Genomic DNA, 21,590 nt, shown 5'->3' with positions numbered 1-21,590 from the left:
CCTCATAGACCATCCAATTTTCGTGTCTTTAGGAGACGGTGACTAAATCAGTAAACTACTGAAAAACTTCAATGAAGCCCGAACCACGTACGAGGATCTCGTGACCGTCCTCATAGATGTCGAAGCTATACTAAATTCGCTCCAATCGCGCCGATATCAGACGGCCCTAACGTTGGAACTGCATTGCCGCCAGTGCAATTTCTCATTTTCCGTTGATACGTCGCCATATTAGTGCCCTGATCTTGAAAAAGAACTTGGACCGAGGAAGAGGCATCCGATATTCAGGCACCAGGTTGCCAGCGTTAGCTCGTCGTATTCTGGTTGTGGAATCTTGGTAAGCGTTTCAGCTCCAACAACGAGAATAAATATTATAAGTATCTGTGTATTTAAGGTAAGAACTCCGCTTCCGGTGAAAAATGTGTAACAAAATTCTAAGAATCAGTGTGGCAAACGCTTTCGGACCCACCAGCTCACGTGATTCTAGAAAGACTCCCCCTCGACGGGGTACGGAGTTGGATCTGGGTTTCCGTTTTGAGGATCACCTTGAACTTGGTGGCTTCCGTCACCGGAGAGCGTATAACCGCCGAGCACGGCTACTCTTGGCCGACGCGCGCTGCCGTTAGGCCGAACGCCGGAATCCTGTGCATCCTCGGCAGATGCGGCACTGGAAGACTCTCGCGAATTCAGGATGGGAGTTGTTGTTGTTGCGTGGTCGTGGAGTCATTTTTGTGAACTGCTTGTAGGGGATATAGAGAGTTTTGAGAATTATTTTACGGAACACTGTAGAGACGCAAACATGACAAGCACGTAGAAGGAGGAAAGATCCAGAATCACAGCTGGGTCGGAAAAAGTATCAGTTCCGCTACTGGTCTCCTGACTGTTCCTCTGCTTGTGAGGAGGTCGACTACCCGGACAAAGTCGTCAGCGACAGGATGAGCGCTGATCCCTCTTCCCAGGCACCACTCATTGGGTGCTGCGAGGAGAGGCCCAATTAGAAAAAGGCCTGGAGTAAGGGCCAACAGATCAGTCGGATCCCCGGATGAAGGAGAAAGTGGTCTGGAGTTCAGGGAGGCTTCTATTTTACACAGGAGGGTTGAAAGCTCCTTAAAGGTGTATTTGTAGAAGGAAGTTGCCTTATAAAAAAGGTCGTGGTGATCAAACACACTCTGGCAGTATAGTTATATCTCAAAGGGCACGGCAATGTCAACACCAGTGTGTGTAAACGGGCGTGAGAAGGTGGATCGCTCTTTGGGGAGAACTCCAATGAGTTGCGATTGGAGTGAATTGTGCAAACCCGACAGGAGTTTGTTATGGCTTTCAACAAGTTTTTTAACTTCGGTACCCAAAACATGGATCGCATGAGCCGTGTCGTGAGCTGGCTCCCGCCATGCAACGAAATCTTGTGAGTAAATTGAGCCATGAGCCGTATGAGGTTACTGGGATATGGAAGGATAATCGGATGTTTCTCATCGTAGCTTAAGGACTTCGATGCCTTCTCTAAATTCCCTTTGGATCTAGGAATGGATTAAGGTTAGCCAAGGTACTGTCGCAAATCCTGCTCTTTGGGTGTACTGTATCAGCCTTTCTTGTGCTTGGGCTAATTAGTCTACGCTAAATTCGAAAGGAAATATATCGGGATTTTTGCATCGACTTATGAAGCGTTGGATAATCGCAGTTGCTCGGACTACTCGATTGAAGTTGAAAAATCGCGTGGAGAAATCATACGGATTCGGAACGGCCAGAAAACAATTTTTGACTGGACGCTTTTCCAGGTCCGTTTCCGATATACCAACAAACCAAAGGAGCCACAGCTCTCGTGCGCTACTCAGCCATTGGAGCCCTTGCCCCCACAGCTGGCTATCCCGTAAGTTCTGAGCTGACACCCCTCTGCTTGCCAGATCGGCAGAGTTCTGTTCGGACTTGACATGGTGCCACGTTTCGTCAACTGGGCTCTGGGCAATTTTCGCAACCCAATTTGCCACGAAAGTCATGAAGGCCACGGAGGCTTTTGTAGCCATGCCAAAACAATCGTAGACTCAGTTCAAAATGAAAAATTGGAGCCTCCTGGAAGGGAAGGAGGGAGCGCTGCGCATTGTTCTAGCAACACGACACCGCACAGTTCTAAACGTGGTAAAGATATTGTCTTAATGGGTGCAACTCGTGTCTTTGCAGGGAGAAGATGAGTGGATACCATACCATTGCATTCTACACGAACGTATATTGCCGCTCCACATGCCCTTTGGGAGGCATCACAAAAACCATGATATTGAATAAGCGCCTTAGGATGGAAATGTACCCATCTAGGGATACGAATGTCGCGGAGAAGATCCACTTCCTAAGGGGGAACCCTGCTGACGCTAGACCTTCCCGCAGTTCACATTTTGACACAATGACATCCTATATATGGTGTGCGCCATCCAGGACATCGTCAACGTCCTTTTTAGAATATGACTCGCGATGGGATATTGCGAAAGGATATCCTCGGAAAGAAGTTGCAAAACCCGGATGGCTAGGAACGGGGCACAATTTATGCCAAACTTGACCGTTTGCATCTCATAGTCACAGATTCTTTCTTCTTTGGTGCGAAAGAGAATCCTCTGAAAGCGAGTATGTTGCGGATGAACAAGGATCTGCCGATGCATCTTGGTTATATCGGCGTTGAATACCTAGCGGAAAAAACGCCATTTAATAATCTGAATCGTGTGTACAAATTGGAGGACTGGTCCTGGATGAAGGAAGTCGTTGATACTTTAAATACAACAAAATGTGGCAAGTAAAAGTTGTCGCTATTATTACTAGGAGGAACCTCTCGCATGTGGCCCAGGTCCAAATACTTCTGGACTATCGAACCGTATTGGAGTCTCAATTCGGGGTTCTTTTTGAACCTTGTTTCGGAGAAATTGAGACAAAGCTATGGATCTTGAAAGTCCCAAGCTTATGCTGTCAGGAGTCTTGAATGGGAGAGTCACAACATACCTTCCCTCATTATTCCTGGTAGGGGTGCGAACAAAGTTGCACTCGCAGTCGGAATCTGGCTTGTCTACCATCTTCGATGGTAAAAGGTATGTTAAAAGGTTTTCGAGTCTTTGGGTTTGGCTGATCGAGACGCGTGTGGTAAACGCCGAAATCACCCTGATATTGGCTAGATCTTTCACAGGACCTGAAGAGATCCACCCGAAAATAGTCTCTTGACTGAGAAGTGACCCACAAATATTGGATCTGGAGCCGCCTAGGAGAATTGTCGGGAGGATGTCTGCGCCAATAAGCACGTCGATCTGCGAACTCTGGTAAAAGGAAGGATCAGCCAGTGGTAAATCAGGAATTTTACTTACGAAGTTGGGAGGCATCGGAAACGATGGAAGATTGCCAGCCAGCTGAGTAAAGACGAAGACCAAAGCGTCGATCTTGATGCGAGGTTTGGATGGAGAACCAATAGAACTGACATATCTTCTGAAGCCTTGCAGCTACGGCTTGGTTCATGGACATTTTGGAAAATGGGTCTCACTATGTTGAATATGCGTTCTGAAATAGGGTCGCCTGAGATCCGAAGTCGATCAAGGCACGAGCCTTAAAGCATGTTACACGATGACAAATATTAATCACTGCGTTTCCTAATAGGACATTCTGAGTGTTGGAGACGAAACAATTCTGAACATTTGGGGAATTAGTGGAGTGTATCGGATTATGTGAGCCTGTTGGAATGACGGCGGTTGCCGATCTGGAAGACGCCGCAGGAGTTTGCGGATTGACGCCACGGTGAAGCAGAGTGTTATGGCGTCCTTTGCATGTGAAACAATTACGGATGCTTGTACATTAAGCAACGTGATGTGGGCGTGTAAAACAGTTTAAACAAAGCTTTTGCTGTTTGATGTATGTGCAGCGATCTTGGACGGGCATTTGTAGGAACTACGGACATAAACGGATCGGATGATTTTCGTTGGAGCACCGTTTGCACGACTGTGGTTTGATATTAACTTTATTCTCGAATGATGGGATCCTTTTCAGAGGCACAGGATCCTTTTTGGACTTCTGCAAGTTCTGTGCAGTAGAATTAGGTTTAATATCCTCAATAACCTCGAGAGTTCTATACCTCTCTTGGAGGAAGAAGTTTAATGTCTGTTTTCCCGTGAAGCGATTGCTCCCATAAGGACAAAGTTTGTTTGCGGAGTTTGGAGGAGCACAGAAACACCAAAAGACAATCTCAGTTTTAACCTTAGAGATTTCCAGCGCGGTTAAGCAACCCTGGACAGTGCGCTGAGGGTGTTTGATCGCTGGATCCGACTCATGCGAGATGCGTTTATTTTCAAAACGTTGTGTCAAATTTGACCAAGCCAAAACGAAGCCATCATTTGTGTCATGAGCTTCGCCACTCGTTTTGGAGTTAGAACAGTTTCTTAACATCAGTCAGCCTTGGATTGTTTATATAAATGGCTGTAAACAGGTCTCAAAAGGTGGCCCAGCGCAAATAGTCGCCACTGAAAATCTCAGTGTCGCAAGGGGGCAGTCGGCTCCCACTGGAAGTTACAGTAGTCGCTGCCTGCTATGCTCTGGGAGTTGTAGCATCGATTTGCTTACTAAGATGAGCTGCACAGCTTTCATGGACAGAATAACAATAGTCATATTTGGATTGCATGGCTGTCATCGTCTCGTCTGTCTCTTCTCCAATAAGGACGGAGGAACAGGTCTGGTCAAGACGATTCTTGCAAGTCTGTCGCTAAGGGGGAACAGCGACAGCGCTTCTGCTCGGCGTGTTAAATTTGCTAACACGATCGCTGACAGCAAAATATTTTGAGAGGGCTGCATTGGCTTTGGACTGGGACAATTTGGTGGCTGATCTGGTGGTAACCGGAGTATTGACGGACGATGTTGGGACAACGGACTTGTCGGAGAGTAGTTAGATGATTCGCTATTCGGTCTGACTCTACTGAAAGTCTTCGCTGAGGGTAAGGACAACCTTTGCTTGCTCTTGTCGCTATATTCACCAGGCATAATAAAACTCCCATAGGAGTGACCAATAATGAGGACGGAAAAAAACACTACAAAACAAGAGAGAACGTTATAGTCGAGTTCCCCGACTATCTGATACCCGTTACTCAGCTAGTGAAAGTGCGAAGGAGAGTCTTCAACACTGACAGTTTTGGCGGTTTGTGGGCGTTAGAGTGGGCGTGACAAAAAGTTTTTTGCCAAATCGATAGAAATTTACAGGACTAATACAAAAATGAAAAAATATTAAAACATTTTTCAAAAGTGTGGGCGTTGCAGCTTTGGGCGGTTTGTGGGCGTGGCAAAAAGTTTTTTGGCAAATTGATAGAAATTTACAAGACCAATACAAAAACAAGAGAGAAGCTATAGTCGAGTTCCCCGATTATCTGATACCCGTTACTCAGCTAGTGGAAGGGAGAAGGAGAGTCTTAAACACAGCTTTTGGCGGTTTGTAGGCGTTATAGTGGGAGTGGCAGAAAGTTTTTTGGCAAATCGATAGAAATTTACAAGACCAATACGAAAATGAAAAAATATCAAATTATTTTTCAAAAGTGTGGGCGTAGCATCTTTGGGCGGTTTGTGGGCGTTAGAGTGGGCGTGGCAAAAAGTTTTTTGTTAAAAGATAGAAAATTACAAGACTAATACAAAAATGAAAAAATATCAAAACATTTTTCAAAAGTGTGGGCGTGGCAGTTTTGGGCGGTTTGTGGGCGTTAGAGTGGGCGTGGCAACATGAATCGACAAACTTGCGCTGCGTCTATGTCTCTGGAGTATGTATGTTTAATCTAATCTTTCTAGCTTTTGTAGTTCCTGAGATCTCGACGTTCATATGGACAGACAGACGGACGAACAGACGAACGGACAGACGGACGGACATGGCCAGATCGTCTCGGCTATTGGTCCTGATCAAGAAAATATATTCTTTATATGGTCGGAAACGCTTCCTTCTGCCTGTTACATACTTTTCAACGAATCTAGTATACCCTTTTACTCTACGAGTAACGGGTATAATAAAAAAATATCAAAACATTTTTCAAAAGTGTGGGCGTGGCAGTTTAAGGGGGTTTGTGGGCGTTAGAGTGGGCGTGGCAACATGAATCGACAAACTTGTGCTGCGTCTATGTCTCTGGAGTCTGTATGCTTAGTCTCAACTTTCTAGCTTTTGCAGTTCCTGAGATCTCAGCGTTCATACGGACGGACAGACAGACAGACGGACAGACAGACGAACGGACAGACGGACATGGCCAAATCGACTCGGCTATTGATCCTGATCAAGAAAATATATACTTTATATGGTCGGAAACGCTTCCTTCTGCCTCCTTTCAACGAATCTAGTATACCCTTTTGCTCTACGAGTAACGGATATAAATACTATATAGTAGCATAATATGCTTCTCATATTACGCTTACATAAACTTAAACCTAACAAAAACAACGCGCATACAATCTTGCGCGTGCATAAATACACAACATAACGTAACGAAACTTGAATCCACAAAAAAGTAAAGCGCATGATTGTTGTATAACTTCATCATTCTTTTTGCATGCACTTAAACACAAATAAATAAAAATGCTGACAAACACATTTCCGTTTCTCGCGACTCACTTCGAGCCGATCAAAACTCTGTACATTCAGTCTTAAGCTGACAGTTTTAAAATAAAGACGCTCACCGAAATCGTTCGTGTTTTAATTTATACTTGGCTTCAGCGTTGATCTTTGTCTTCGTTACAGACGGATCATTTATTTGACTCAAGAAAATAGTAACTACGTAAGTGGCGCAGTCGGTAGGATGAAACATTGTTGATGCGATAGAAACCCTATTAAATTCTTCAATCATCATCCGCTAAAGAACTTTCGCAAATCGCGTCGGTAATATCGGTACAATCGGTTCACAACAAAAAGTGCCAACCAACGGTGTACCTAATCCCACAAAGTGATTGTGAACGTGAAACAACTTAAAATTATAAAAATTTTAAGAAGACGCCTTTGAATTCGCTGAGTAGTAAATCCACAAAAGGTTACTCAAAACAAAGCGAAATAGCAAAGTGTGCAACAAATAATAACAGCTAAACTAAGTGAAAACCAAATAAACGTAAATACAACTAAGTGTACTACAATAACAACAGTTAACCTAAGCGAAAAATAAACTTAACCAGAAATAAACGAAAAATAATAATAACAGTGTAACTTAGTGAAAACTAAATAAACTTAAGTGAACTAAGTGAACCATAATAATAACAGCTAAATTAAATGAAGACTAAATAAACTCAATTACAACTAAAACGAATTATAACGATAACAGTGCAACTAAGTGAAATATTATAATAATAAGTGAGCGAACTACAAGAAACCCTACCCAAGTTACGAACCGACAAATAAACCAACAGCATATACACAAACATTAATCAAAATTCAAAGCCAACAAACCACAATGGCAGTAGCAGCGCCAACACAAATAGAACTGTCTGACTCGAATATGATTCAAGTCGAAAGACAAATACACGCAATCGAGGTTTTCAACGGAGATCCTAACACCTTGTACACTCTCATCAGTCGCATCGACTTCATCTTGGCTCTTTATCAGACTACAGATGAAAGGCAGAAGTTAATAATCTTTGGACACATCGAACGGAACATCAGTGGCGATGTTATCCGCGCCCTCGGAGTGACCAACCTCAGCAACTGGAGTGAACTCAGGACTCAACTTATACTTAACTACAAGCCCCAAGCACCGAACCACCAACTTCTAGAGGAATTCAGGAACACACAATATCGAGGTAACATTCGTCATTTCCTTGAAGAAGCCGAAAGAAAACGGCAGATACTTATAAGTAAATTAGAACTAGAAAACAATATTAATGAAACCACTCTATATACTAGATTAATACAAACCAGCATCGAAAATCTAATTCAAAAACTTCCAAGCCACATTTATCTCAGAATAATTAACTGTAATATTCCAAACCTGAGATCATTAATAAACATATTACAAGAAAAAGGTCTTTACGAGGCACCAACCTCAAGTAAAGATAATATAAAGCCAACTTCAATTCCAAACAAAGTAACAAACACTCCCCAAAACAGGCAAATGAGCAATCAAACCAGACCCCTTGCACCCTTCCAACCATTCTATAAGAACGTCTATCAACCCTATCACCAAGCATATTCTCATGTACCCAGGTTTAACACAAATCCGATACCTTAATATCAAAATAGACCTATCTACCCATAACCTAACATACCCCTGATACAAGCAACCAGACCAAACACAGCTTTTAACCGACAAAATATTTTTGACCAAAATCACTCACATGCCTACCACATATCCACAAACCGGAAACGTACGGACTAATAACCCAATAAAAAGACAGAGACCATCAGACAGCGGACAGTCTAAAATGAGCACAGAAGAGATAAGATACCAAGAAGTATCGTCTAATCAACCCGAATATCCTTATAACTATAATTACTATTATCCCTACTATCCAGAATATTTTCAACCTCAGCCTTATCCCTATCAATCGAACTATACCCCAGAATTAATTCAATGTCCCCCTGAACAGAACTATGACAATTCAGAAACAACAGAAAAGGAGACACCGACAACAAATGACAACGAACCAGACGACCCCGAACAAGCAGAAAATTTTCGGCTAGTAGCCCCGGATCAAGCCAATATATAACGATCAAACACAATAATACCGAATTGAAATGTCTAATTGATACAGGATCTACGATAAATATGCTCACGCGAAATATTTTTCAAACACCAACACAAGAAACCAATTACCTAATCCACACCAGTAATGGCCCGTTAATAATTAATGAACTTACGAATATACCACCTAACAACTACTTCCCTATTGCCCAAGAGTTCTTGATCCACCAGTTCTCAGATCATTATGACATGCTGATTGGACGCAAATTGTTGTCCGAAGCCAAAGCAATAATCGACTATAAAAATAAAACTGCCAATAGAGTAATAACAAATATAACAAAATATACAAGATAAAAGACGGTAACAACATTACAGAACAGAACCATATTCAAATGGACACTTCATTTCCACAAGACCCCACTTACTTAGAAACCTCCACACTTCAGGAGAACTTGTTCCGATTAGAACACCTTAACGTAGAAGAAAAACTGAAACTAACCAATCTACTGACAAAATACCAAGACATCCAATTTCGCGAAGGTGACAAGCTCACGTTCACAAACCAAGAAAAACATATTATTAACACCACACACAATATCCCCGTCTACTCTAAAGCTTATAGTTACCAACAGACATATGAAAAGGAAGTAGAAAAACAGATCCAGGATATGTTAGAACAGGACATTATCCGAGAAAGTAATTCACCATACTGTAGCCCCATTTGGGTCGTACCTAAAAAACTAGATGCTTCTGGACAGCAGAAGCTTCGTATCGTAATAGATTATAGGAAATTGAACGAAATAACAATAAACGACAGATACCCCATACCAAACATAGATGAAATATTAGGGAAACTAGGGAAGTCAAATTATTTCACAACAATAGATCTTGCAAAGGGCTTTCATCAAATAGAAATGGACTCAGAGTCAATAGCCAAAACTGCCTTCTCTACAAAATATGGACACAACGATTACACACGAATGCCATTTGGGCTTAAAAATGCCCCCGCTACATTTCAAAGATGCATGAACAATTTACTCCGTCCACTTTTAAATAAATGCTGTCTAGTATACCTAGACGACATCATAGTTTTCTCCACATCTTTAGAAGAACATCTTCAAGCCTTACAAGCCGTTTTCGAAAAATTATCACAGGCAAACTTAAAATTACAACTAGATAAATGCGAGTTCTTAAAACAAGAGACAACTTTCTTAGGACATGTTATTACTAAAGACGGGATTAAACCAAGCCCGGATAAAATCAAAGCTATAGTTAAATATCCGTTACCAAGAAAAACTAAAGAAATTAAAGCCTTTTTAGGACTTACAGGATATTATAGGAAATTTATAGCTAACTTTTCAGACATTGCCAAACCCCTGACCAAGTGCCTAAAGAAAGGAGCAACAATAGATATAAACAGTTTAGAATACTTAAAAGCATTCCAAAAGTTAAAATTATTAATCTCTGAAGATCCGATCCTAAAAATACCGAATTTCGAGAGGAAATTTACATTGACAACAGATGCCAGCAATGTAGCTTTAGGAGCTGTTTTATCAGAGGACGGACACCCTATTAGTTACATCAGCAGAACACTAAATGAACATGAAATCAATTACAGCGCTATAGAAAAGGAATTATTAGCAATAGTTTGGGCAACCAAAACTTTCAGACATTATCTATTAGGGCGACACTTCGAAGTAGCTTCTGACCATCAACCATTGTGCTGGCTACACAAACTAAAAGAGCCTAACTCCAAGTTGACTAGATGGAAGATTAGACTATCGGAGTACGACTTCGACATAAGGTACATCAAAGGGAAAGAAAACCATGTCGCGGACGCACTGTCTAGAACCAAAATAGAACAGACATTTTTCGGAGAATCCACGCAACATAGCTCGGAAGAAGATAGTAGCGGACTAATAGGCCTATCTGAAAAAGCAATAAACTACCATAAAAGACAAATCATTTTTCGAAAGGTCCCAATAATAATACAGAATATGAAACCTATTTCAAGAAACAAATAGTACGTATCTCCTATGCAGAAATGACCTTCGAAACAGCCAAACAATACTTACTCAACCACTTTTGTTCGAAGAATAGCGCCCTTTACATCGAAAGCGATGCAGACTTTGAAGTGATTCAAAGCGCGTACACAGAAACCATGAATCCAAAGTGTACAAAGATTTTCCGAAGTCTCGTCTTATTAAAAAACATTCCTACTTATGCAAAATTCAAAGAATTAATCCTAAACACACACGAAAAGTTATTACACCCAGGAATTCAAAAAACTGTAAAACTCTTTAGCGAAACTTACTACTTTCCTAATAGCCAACTCCTTATTTAAAATATAATCAATGAATGAGTTTGTAACTTAGCCAAGACAGAACACCGCAATACAAAAATTCCAATGAAAATTACCCCTAAACCCGAACATTGCCGCGATAAGTTTGTAATAGATATCTATTCTTGTATCTATTAGCTGTATCGATGTTTACTCCAAATTCGCCACTCTCGAACAGATAAAGACAAAGGACTGGATAGAATATAAAAACGCCTTAATGCGTACATTTAATCAGTTGGGGAAACCTAGACTTCTTAAAGCAGACAGAGACGGCGCATTCTCCAGCCTAGCCCTTAAACGTTGGCTCGAAACCGAAGACGTAGAATTACAACTTAACACTACGAAAACAGGTGTCGCTGACATAGAGAGGCTACACAAGACTATAAATGAAAAAATTCGCATCATAAAAAATTCTGACGACAACGAGACCAAGTTAAGTAAAATAGAAACAATCCTTTACATCTACAATCACAAGACCAAAAACGACACTACTGGACAAACCCCCGCTTACATATTCATTTAGGACAACCAATTCAAGATACTCAACACGATAAGGAAGTTAGAATTAACGAAATAAACAAAAACAGAACCGAATACAATGTTGACACTAGATACAGAAAGGGACCATTACAAAAAGGAAAATTAGAAAACCCTTTTAAATTAACAAAAAACGTCGAACAAACTGACGAAGACCATTATAAAATCACCAATAGGAATAGAGAGAGAGATAGATTACTACAAAACTCAATTTAAAAAACAGAAAAAAATTAATGAACTTCCCATTCTGCAGGCCCCTGGTTCATCATAATACTCCTCCTCACGTCTACAAAATTATGCAAACCCAACAACTTCAAATCAACAACATTGACACTAACCACGGATACCTCATATTTTCCGATAAATCGATTCAAATCCCTTCAGAATACGAACATCATTGTCTTCGCGTAAACCTTTCCGATATAGATAACCTAACCCACTATTTTAACAATAAGATAACTAACTACACTAATATTCCCCAAATTGACCTTTTGTACAATAAAATGCGAAGAGAACTTAGCGGAATAACTTTACACCAGACAAATAGACAGAAACGAGGACTAATCAACATAGTAGGATCAGCGTTTAAATATTTATTTGGAACATTAGATAACAATGACCGAACAAAGATTGAAAAACAATTAGAATCAGTAGCAACAAGTTCAATAAATCTACATGAAATAAATGACATAATTCAACTCATTAACAGAAACATACAAAGAACAAAAGAATTCTTAGACGAACATAGTAACAGAGAACAGTTAATATACGAACTTATCCAATTTACCGAGTATATAGAAGACATTGCAATGGGAATGCAACTTTCACGACTAGGACTATTTAATCCCAAATTACTCAATTACGACAGACTAGAGAACGTTGACAACAGTAACATCTTACAAATTAAAACATCAACCTGGATTAGTACTAACCAAATACTTATCATAGCACATATCCCCATTAGGCAAAAAACTGTCCACACAATTAACATAATACCTTACCCAGATAATAACGGGTACCAACTCGATCACAACGAAAAAGATACTTATTTTGAAGAACATGGCAAAATTTATAATCAAAATAGTAAAGAAATAAGTAACGAATGTATTAAGAACATTATAAAAAGAACTAAACCAATTTGCAATTTTGTCCCCACAACAGTTAACCAGATAATTAAATACGTTGAACCAAACAATATCCTTACTTGGAACATAAAGAATACTATTATAGAATAAGATTGCCAAGAAATAAATAAAAATGTAACAATTAACGGCAATAAAATAATAACAATAAAACAATGTAAAATTAAAATAGGAAAGATAACATTAAACGAAAACCACCTAAATCCCGAAATAAATCTAACCCCATTGTACACACCCATTGAACTAATAAAAATAAAACCAATAGAACATAAGGACATTGTAAAACTAATATCAAATAATAATATTACAGTCTCTATTATTGTATCACTCATTAGCCTCACATTTTGTATAGTTTGTATCTACTTAAAACTAAAAACAACAAAAACAATTATGGAAATACAGGATACAAACCCAACTGCATTACCAAGATAACGAAACTTGAATCCACAAAAAAGTAAAGCGCATGATTGTTGTATAACTTCATCATTCTTTTTGCATGCACTTAAACACAAATAAATAAAAATGCTGACAAACACATTTCCGTTTCTCGCGACTCACTTCGAGCCGATCAAAACTCTGTACATTCAGTCTTAAGCTGACAGTTTTAAAATAAAGACGCTCACCGAAATCGTTCGTGTTTTAATTTATACTTGGCTTCAGCGTTGATCTTTGTCTTCGTTACAGACGGATCATTTATTTGACTCAAGAAAATAGTAACTACGTAAGTATATATATATGCTTGTATGTATGTGTACGTATATGTGTGTATATATATAAGTGTGTATGGATGTGCGAGTATTTAGATATGTGTGTGTCGGGCTATTAATATCAGAAGCCTCGTCGTCCGTCCGTCCGTCCATATTAGCGCCACTCTGATGATTTACACTACGCAATTTGTACAGCTGAGCACATTCAACGAGTCCACTTGCGTATGCTTTGGCTTCTCAACTATTAATGTGCAGTTTTATGCAGGCTGCTTTTTCTTATCTTAATTTTGGCGTTCCCTTTTCATTTGTCGCTTTCTCACTCTAACCAAGCAGCGCAAGTGGCCACGTTCAGCAACAGCTCTATCGCTCTCATTTTAGCAGAGTCCCGTTCATAGATAATTCATCTATTCATCCACACACATTGACAATAAATAGGAACACGCATAATAACAAAAGGAACATGGAGAAGAAGTAAACAGCGACTACGCGCTTACCCATTATTTTCGCCCCGACACGGCCATTCTGACATTTACACGTCCTTGTGTAAGATTTTGATACCGAGAAACCAGGGTATCAAGATCACATCTTTCATCACTAGACGGATCACTTTTTATTTCTTATTTCTTATTTTTTTCGGATAACTCTCAATATATCGTCTTGCCTCGACGGTAACTCACAATTCTTCGTCTCACCTAGATGGAAAACTCGCAATTCATCGTCTCACCTAGACGGATATCTCTCGTTCACAAAATAACTCATTGGCGGGCTTTTCTCTTAATTAAAATATTTCTATATTTCAGCTATTTCTCTATATTCTCAATACTTGAACGATCGGTTACTCGTCAACGACTTTAGCGCATACCTGTCACCCTCTAATACTTCAGTTACCAAAAATTGACTGAATTTCGGATCTAACTTGGTTTGGTGTCTTTCTTAATTTTTCAATAGCACATAGTCACCTACGTGGTGTTTGTCAACGGCTGCCCTACTGCTAGCAAATCTGGATTTGTCGTAAGACGTTAAGAAATTCATATTTTCTGGAGCATGAGTTCACATTCGGTCTAACATGGGGGAACTAATCCAACAGGCGTCCTGTTTACCAATCAACATCTCCAACGGACCTGCCTCAGTTTACAATTCAGTGCAAGTTGGACTTCGCCAAGTGCATCGTGCTACGATCGTTGACTTTATTTTACCATTGACAACACATTTTTCAATATGCCCATCACCCGTTCCAACTGCCCATTTGCACGGCGCATTCCCGTAGTGAAGTTGAACTTTCTGCGATAATGCGATCTGGTACTCCAAATAAGGATACGGAAGATTTCATAGCGCTGACACAGCTTTCGGCATCTATCTTTAAGGTGTGGTACAGATAAACAAACTTTGTATAGGCATCGATCTGAACAATAACACATTCCTTCAAATCGCTTTTGCCACTTAGTTTTCTCCGTTATATCTATATGAATGGTGTGCCACGGTATACTTGTCTTCGGAATGGAATGAAGTTCCGCCTGAACCTTCCCGGACGATGATTTCACGGATCGACAAGTTATACAGTTTGAAACAAATTTTTTGACATACTTGTTCAATTTAGCGAACCAGTAATACTGGTACACTTTATCAAGTGTCTTTTGCCACCCTAAATGCGTTATGGACTCGTGTACCTGGTTTATTACTGACCATTTGAAAGCTCTGGGTACAACTGGAAAATAACTTCTTCTACCTAGTCTTTGGACCTTACAATATAATACACCTTTTCGCAGATCATACGTTTTGTACAGGTTTTCGGCCAATTTATCAATTTTCCAGTTTGTCAACAATTTCTATTATCTCGGGGTCTAGCCGTTGTTCAGCAAGAAGCCAAGTACTTGAAAGTACTCGTTTTTCGGTGTTGTGTGGTGCGAGAAATCCTGGAGTCCCTGCGGTACTACCGCGAGGCTATGCTTCGCAGGGCCAGGATGTGCTCATTATACCCGTTACTCGTAGAGTAAAAGGGTATACTAGATTCGTTGAAAAGTATGTAACAAGCAGAAGGAAGCGTTTCCGACCATATAAGGTATATATATTTTTGATCAGGATCAATAGCCGAGTCCATTTGGCCATGTCCGTCTGTCCGTCCGTCTGTCTGTCCGTATAAACGTCGAGATCTCAGGAACTACAAAAGCTAGAAAGTTGAGATTAAGCATACAGACTCCACTAACATAGACGCAGCGCAAGTTTATCGAATCATGTTGCCGCGCCCACTCTAACGCCCACAAACCGCCCAAAGCTGCCACGCCCACACTTTTGAAAAATATTTTTATATTTTTTCATTTTTGTATTGGTGTTGTAAATTTCTATTGATTTGTCAAAAAACTTTTTGCCACGCCCGCTCTAACGCCCACAAACCGCCCAAAGCTGCCACGCCCACACTTTTGAAAAATGTTTTGATATTTTTTCATTTTTGTATTAGTCTTGTAAATTTCCATCGATTTGCCAAAAAACTTTTTGCCACGCCCACTCTAACGCCCACAAACCGCCAAAAACTGTCAGTGCTGAAGACCTCCTTCGCACTTTCACTAGCTGAGTAACGGGTATCAGATAGTCGGGGAACTCGACTATAGCGTTCTCTTTTGTTTTTCCCTAGCTAGTTGTCTCCGAGCGGCTCTTTCTCTTTCCGCTACCCGCAGCCTCTTCATCGCCATTGTAGCGAAGTTGCTGATCTGACCCCAGAACGTCTGATCCGAGATCATGCGCTCCCCTAGGGTAGAAGGTTCCGTTGTGTCCTCCATGAAGCCTTCCCTGTCGCGGTCAAATCGCTGGCAATTAAAAATTATGTGCTCAGCCGTCTCGTCGACGCCGCATTCTGGGCAGTGACTGTCGTCGTTGTGGCCAAACATAGCCAGATAGCTCCTGAAGCATCCATGCCAGCTTAGCATATTGGTGAGCCAAAAATTTACCTCGCCATGCCGTCTTCGCGTCCATGAGACCACATCCAGGATGATCCTATAGGTCCATCGTCCCTTTGTCGACTGCTGCCACCGTCTTTGCCACCTTTCCAAGATGTTGGTTCTGGCGTTGGCTTTTATGGCTCGCTTTTGGGCCGAGCTGCACTGTCCTACAATCTTCTTCACCTCGTGGTGTATCTTCTTCGCCTCCAAGGCCAGCAAGTCTATGGGCAGAGTTCCCGCTATAACTTGGGCTGCGTCGTCGGAGATTGTCCGAAAGCTGGAGCACACCCTTAGGGCACACAGCCTGTGCGTTGATTCCAGGCCCCTTATGTAGGACCTCTTCTCCGAAGCTTCCGCCCATATTGGGGCTGCGTACAGCGCTGTTGCCCTGCAGACGGACTGTAGGAGCAGTCTGCGTCCCTGTCTTGGGCCCAGGTGAGCATTATTTGCGCTGGAGCCCTAGCGACGCTCGACGCATTCTGTTCGCTTCCGCCAGATGCTCCTTGAACGTTAGCCTAGTGTCTAACAAGACCCCTAGGTATCTCCGACTTGGATGGTGGCTGTTTCTACCTGCTTGCGGCTAGATATAAGCACTGCCTACGTTTTGTGGTGTGCAATGTCCAGGTCGACCGCTAAGAGCCACTCCACTATGATGCCGATTGCTGCGTTCGCGAGGCTCTCGGCTTCTTTAACAGTTTTTGCTACGACTACCACGGCAATATCGTCAGCGAAGCCAATCACTTTGGTTCTCTCTGGTAGTGTCAGCCGCGGCCCGAGTACCGAACCTTGGGGGAGCCCGCAGGTCACCCTGTGCTCAAGTATGCCTCAGTCTGTGTTATACAGTAGCAGCACTCCTTGCTGCCTCCGTGCCATCTTGTGCCTTCAATTGCCTTCGAGGCGATCTCCTTGACAGTTGCTATAGCGTCCACTGTCGATCTCGCCTTCCTAAAGCCGAACTGCATTTCCGAGAGGTCCCCTGCAGCGGAGATGGCCTCGTGCAGTCTGAGGCTGATACAGTGCTCGAAAGCCTTGCCCATGTGGCATATCGGTCTGTATGAGGATGGGTCCTCGGGAGGCTTGTTAGGCTTGGGGAGCAGTACCAACTTCTGTCCCTTCCAGCGCTCTGGAAGGAAGCCTTTCGTGAGGCACTGGTTGAAGACGGCAGCGAATGCTTCCGGGTGCTTGTTCATTCCAAGCTTGACGGCGATATCTGGGATTCCGTCCGGCCCTGGCGCCTTTCCCTTTGCGACCTCGCGTATTTCATCCGGTCGGAGCGCTATCTGCGACAAGTCGCCTGGAACCTCGTGAGGAGGTAGCGGATCCAAGGGCACTATTGGAAACAGGTGTTCCACGATCGCTGTTATCGTGGCCGCGTCGCCTGTTTTGTGGTTTCGCCTGGCTTATCTTTTTTACCACTATTTTATAAGCTTAACCCCAAGGGTCCTGCTCGGCTGAGTCGCATAGCTCCAAGAAGCATCTCCTCTTCGACTGCTTGATGAGTCTCTTTAAGGCCCTTCGATTGTCAGCATATTCTTGCCTCAGAATTTCGTTGTTGGGGTGGCCGTGCTCCCTTTGCTGCCGCCGTCTTGCCCGAAGGCAGGTTCTGCGAGCCTCCGCGATCTCGTCGGTCCACCAATAGACTGGTTCCCGGTGGCGGTGGTGGCTCCTTGACACCCTCATGCTTGCTATGCCTGCCCTCTTGACTGCTCTAGTCAGGCTGATTGCGCTTGCCGCTGCGTTAAAGTGCCTCTTCGCTGGTGGGTCTGTGAAAGATCCTCTGCTGGTGATGTCGCAGATAATCGCCTTGTGGTCACTTGCCGTATATACATCGCTGACGGACCATTGTGCGCGCTGGAAAAGCGAGCCATTGCAGAAGGTCAGGTCTACTACCGACCCTGCTCCAGCTCGGCTGAAGGTGTGCTCCGTCCCCGTGTTCAGGAGAGCTACGTCCATAGACGGGAAGGCTTCCTGAAGGGTTCGGCCTCTTGCGTTCGTGTGGACTGAGCCCCACTCCTCTGCCCAGGCGCTGAAGTCCCCAGCGTTTCGCTCGCCTCTTGCGTCGTTAGCCAGCTCATCTATAACTGCCGAAAATTCCTGAAGGGAAAGGCGTGGTGGTAGATAGCAGCTGTACAGGCACAGGTCACCAACCAGCCCCCTTACAAAGAATGAGCCAATGCGCAGGTTTCTTGGTCTGCTTGTCCCGTTGATCAGGTTCGCGGCGCTTCTTGTACCGTCCAATATGTAGTATGGCCCGGGTGTTTTCTTATACGGGTCGCTTATTAGCGCTACGTCAGTTCGGACTTCGCGCATGGTTTTGCTCAACAGGTGGTGCGCCGCTTCACAGTGATTTAGGTTAATCTGGACGATCTTCATTTCCTCGGTGGCTTGGTGCTCATAGGACATCTCCTTCTGACGGCAATATGCTTAGCGTCGGCTCTCCTGGCATTGGTGCATAGGAAGCACTTGGCCTCTTGAGTGCAGCTAGCGATCTTGTGCCCGGTTTGCCCGCACTTGAGACAGCAGTCGCTGCGATTTGCAGGGCTCTTGCAACGCGCTGCAATATGGCCGGGCTCAAGGCACTTGAAGCACCTGGGTCTGGAGTCGCTCTCCTTGACTCTACAGACTGTCCATCCCACCTTCAGCTTTCTTTTGGCAAGGACCGCCTGTGCCTCGCTGCACGGCAGGCCCACTACTGCCATTTGGATGTCCCTGAAGGAAGGTCGGAGGCTTTTCAGCTTAATCGAGCTTGCCTCAACTTGGAACTGGTCCACCAGCGCCTTTGACAGGTCCTCTTTAGCGACTAATGGGTCCAATTCGCAGATCGAGAGGAAATGCAACCTCGAGTCTTGCGTCAGTGCTCGCACAGATGCGACTCCATCCAGTACCGCCTCCAGATCGCTCTTCCTCAGCGATGCGCTCTTCTCTCCGTCCCTGCTTAGCTCGAGCAGGAGGTTACCGCTAGCTGTGGGCCGGACCTTGTGCACGTTCCTCCCCAACTCCTGCAGTTGTCCGTCGCTTCGCCTGGTGACCAAAGCCAAGACCTCGCTGAAGGTTTTTTCCTTTTTCCTATAACAGCGTCGGGTCGATAGGTGAGCCTTCTTCCTAGTCTCCGCCTTCGTCCACGTGTCCGGCTTCCCACGGCTTGGGCCGGGATTTGCTCCACTACTTTCGCCTGCCGTCTTGGGGGGCTCGCCCTCTTATCCCCAGGCTTCTTTACCTTTGTCGTTCGGTCCGTTTGCGCGAAACTGTCCCTTTTTCGCCTGGGGGTGGTCTGCTGCGACTTTTTCTCGGTTTTTACTCGTTTGTCCCCACACTTGGGGCACCCTGGGAGGGCGTGGCGCTGTTCGTCCTCCATGTCCAGCTCCCGGCTGGCGTCTTCTTAGAGGGCCTTCATCCTGGCGAACATCGCCTTCATCTGCACGTTTATGTGCCTCACCTGCTTCACGTTGGTCAGGTTTATACGCTGATCCAGGACCAGTCCGATTTTCGACAGCTTGTCGGCGCAGCGGATTTGCCCATCCGCCTTCGTCCTCTTTGGAGGTGTACTGCGGCTCTAGCCGGAGGGGCTGCTCGAGGTCCTTGCCCGCTTCGGCGTGTCCTGTCCATTTCCCATCTCGGCCAGGACTGACCCTCCAATCTGTGGTGGCCCAGGTGATCTTGGCAGGATCGGCGAACGCAAGATCTTTTTGCTGCTTTGAAAAGCTTCCGCGTTGTCCATTTCGCTATAGTGTTTGCTTGTTGCGATCACTGTCGAGGCGAATCAAGCTTGCCACCACCTCGCCAGGTTGGTTTAGAACGTGGTTTGGGGCCTCCAGAATCCGTGCCCCTGCCTATCGACACCTATATTTACTAGCCCCAACTTGTTGGAGGTATTTTCGCAGGGATTACATGCGTTGCTGCCAAGGATACTCGTCAGCAACCCAAGAAAGTGTGGTACGTTTATAGAGGAGATCGTTTGGCTAGTCATGTAGCTTCTGACCAGTAGCATTTCCCTAGAAGCGCCAATTGTGGTTGGGGGCGCCTTCGGCTGTGCAGCGCTGCCAGACCAGTAGCCTGATCCGTTTGCCAACACTGGCTGAGCAGCTGAGTGTGAGATCAGCTGGTGTGACAGTGCATCTCTTGCTGCACACAAGGAAAAGCGGACGAAAGAGAAAAACCGGAAGAGAAAGCTTCGAATTTTCTCACCCTGACCTGTGCCATGGCCCTGGAGATCGTGTTCGTCTGGCAGTCCATGGGACATCTGGAGAACACTTTTCCGCGGGTAAGTGAATGGGGCCGCGACGCCGAGCTGGCCATCACCTAGAACTAGAGCCTTTGGATTATCACTAGGCTGGACAATTGACTTCGAAGTTGAAGTGGGCTTAGCAAAGCTATCGCAATTGATAGCGTACTCAGTACTGAACTAACTAAAATGGAGAAATGTTTGTGCTTATATTATGTGATTGGGATAGCTTAAGAGCGAAGTTTAAGAGAATTAAATTATATATGTCTATTCTCTCGTGAAGAGCGAGGCTCCCGAAAAATAGGAGTGATTGGAGAATCCTGAGACGATTGCTTTGGCGGAAGTTTTTTCAGTTAGCTCGCCAAGTGATCGAATGTTTAGGGGACGTTAGCTCGCCACAGAGTCTGGACTTTGGAATATGATGCTGTGCGTAAATAACAGCTACGCTTAATCGAATTTATGTGTGTGTGTGAGTATTTACAATAAAGTGTGTGGTTGGGGAGTTGTGGGTGTAGAGTGGATACCCTTCAGTACCAGTCCTTAAGGATTCCCCAACGAATCCCTAGGGAGTTCCCAGGACTCCTAGAGGAATCCTAGGGTAAGTCTCCATACAAATCTGACAGGAATTTCCAGGCGTTCGTGGCGAGGAATTCGAAGTTCCCGAGGAAATCCTCTGGAATTCCTCAGGTATTCCTCGGGAATATCGAAAAATAAGCAAGGGGTTTTCCCGAGGAATTCCTCAGGAATTCCCAAGGAACTTTTTCGGAATTCCTTCGGAAAATACCTGTAAATACAGAAAAATCTCCCAAAAAACGTAAAAAATGTATTTAATTGGTAAATTCAATTATTATTTTTATTAGTATTCCATTAATATTTTCCTATTTTTGTTTGCGTTCTTTTTAACATGCAAGTGCCGTCAGTGGGGCAAGGCCTTCTCCGGTGGCTGCTGGGCTGGCCTTCTAATGTGGTTATGCTATCTGTAAAGAAATATATTGAAATAATATATATTAATATCATGTAGTTTGAATGCAATTAGCTATGCTAATTTACCAATGCGAAACAATAC

At 43.5% G+C, this 21,590-nt stretch overlaps 1 protein-coding gene across 3 annotated transcripts in view; it reads right to left on the bottom strand.

Annotated features, from left to right (window-relative positions):
* Positions 1 to 21,590, bottom strand: part of LOC120320432 (dipeptidyl aminopeptidase-like protein 6) — a 410,598-nt gene that overhangs the window by 51,331 nt on the left and 337,677 nt on the right. Inside the window, exon 2 of one of the 3 annotated variants that reach the window (XM_039371275.1) lies at positions 16,407 to 21,501. The exons of 1 other annotated variant lie outside the window; for it this stretch is intronic. In XM_039371275.1, coding sequence (XP_039227209.1) covers positions 17,731 to 18,705 — 975 coding nt within the window. In that variant the 5' untranslated portion in view covers positions 18,706 to 21,501 and the 3' untranslated portion in view covers positions 16,407 to 17,730. Of the gene's footprint in view, positions 1 to 16,406; positions 21,502 to 21,590 lie in introns of those variants that run through there. One more of the 3 variants, XM_039371274.2, reaches the window with a different exon arrangement.

The sequence above is a fragment of the Drosophila yakuba genome, chromosome 2L (genome assembly GCF_016746365.2).
Source record: "Drosophila yakuba strain Tai18E2 chromosome 2L, Prin_Dyak_Tai18E2_2.1, whole genome shotgun sequence".
In the NCBI taxonomy this organism is placed as follows: domain Eukaryota; kingdom Metazoa; phylum Arthropoda; class Insecta; order Diptera; family Drosophilidae; genus Drosophila; species Drosophila yakuba.
The sequence above is the reverse complement of the archived record's forward strand: the minus strand, read 5'-3'. Positions and strand labels throughout refer to the sequence as shown.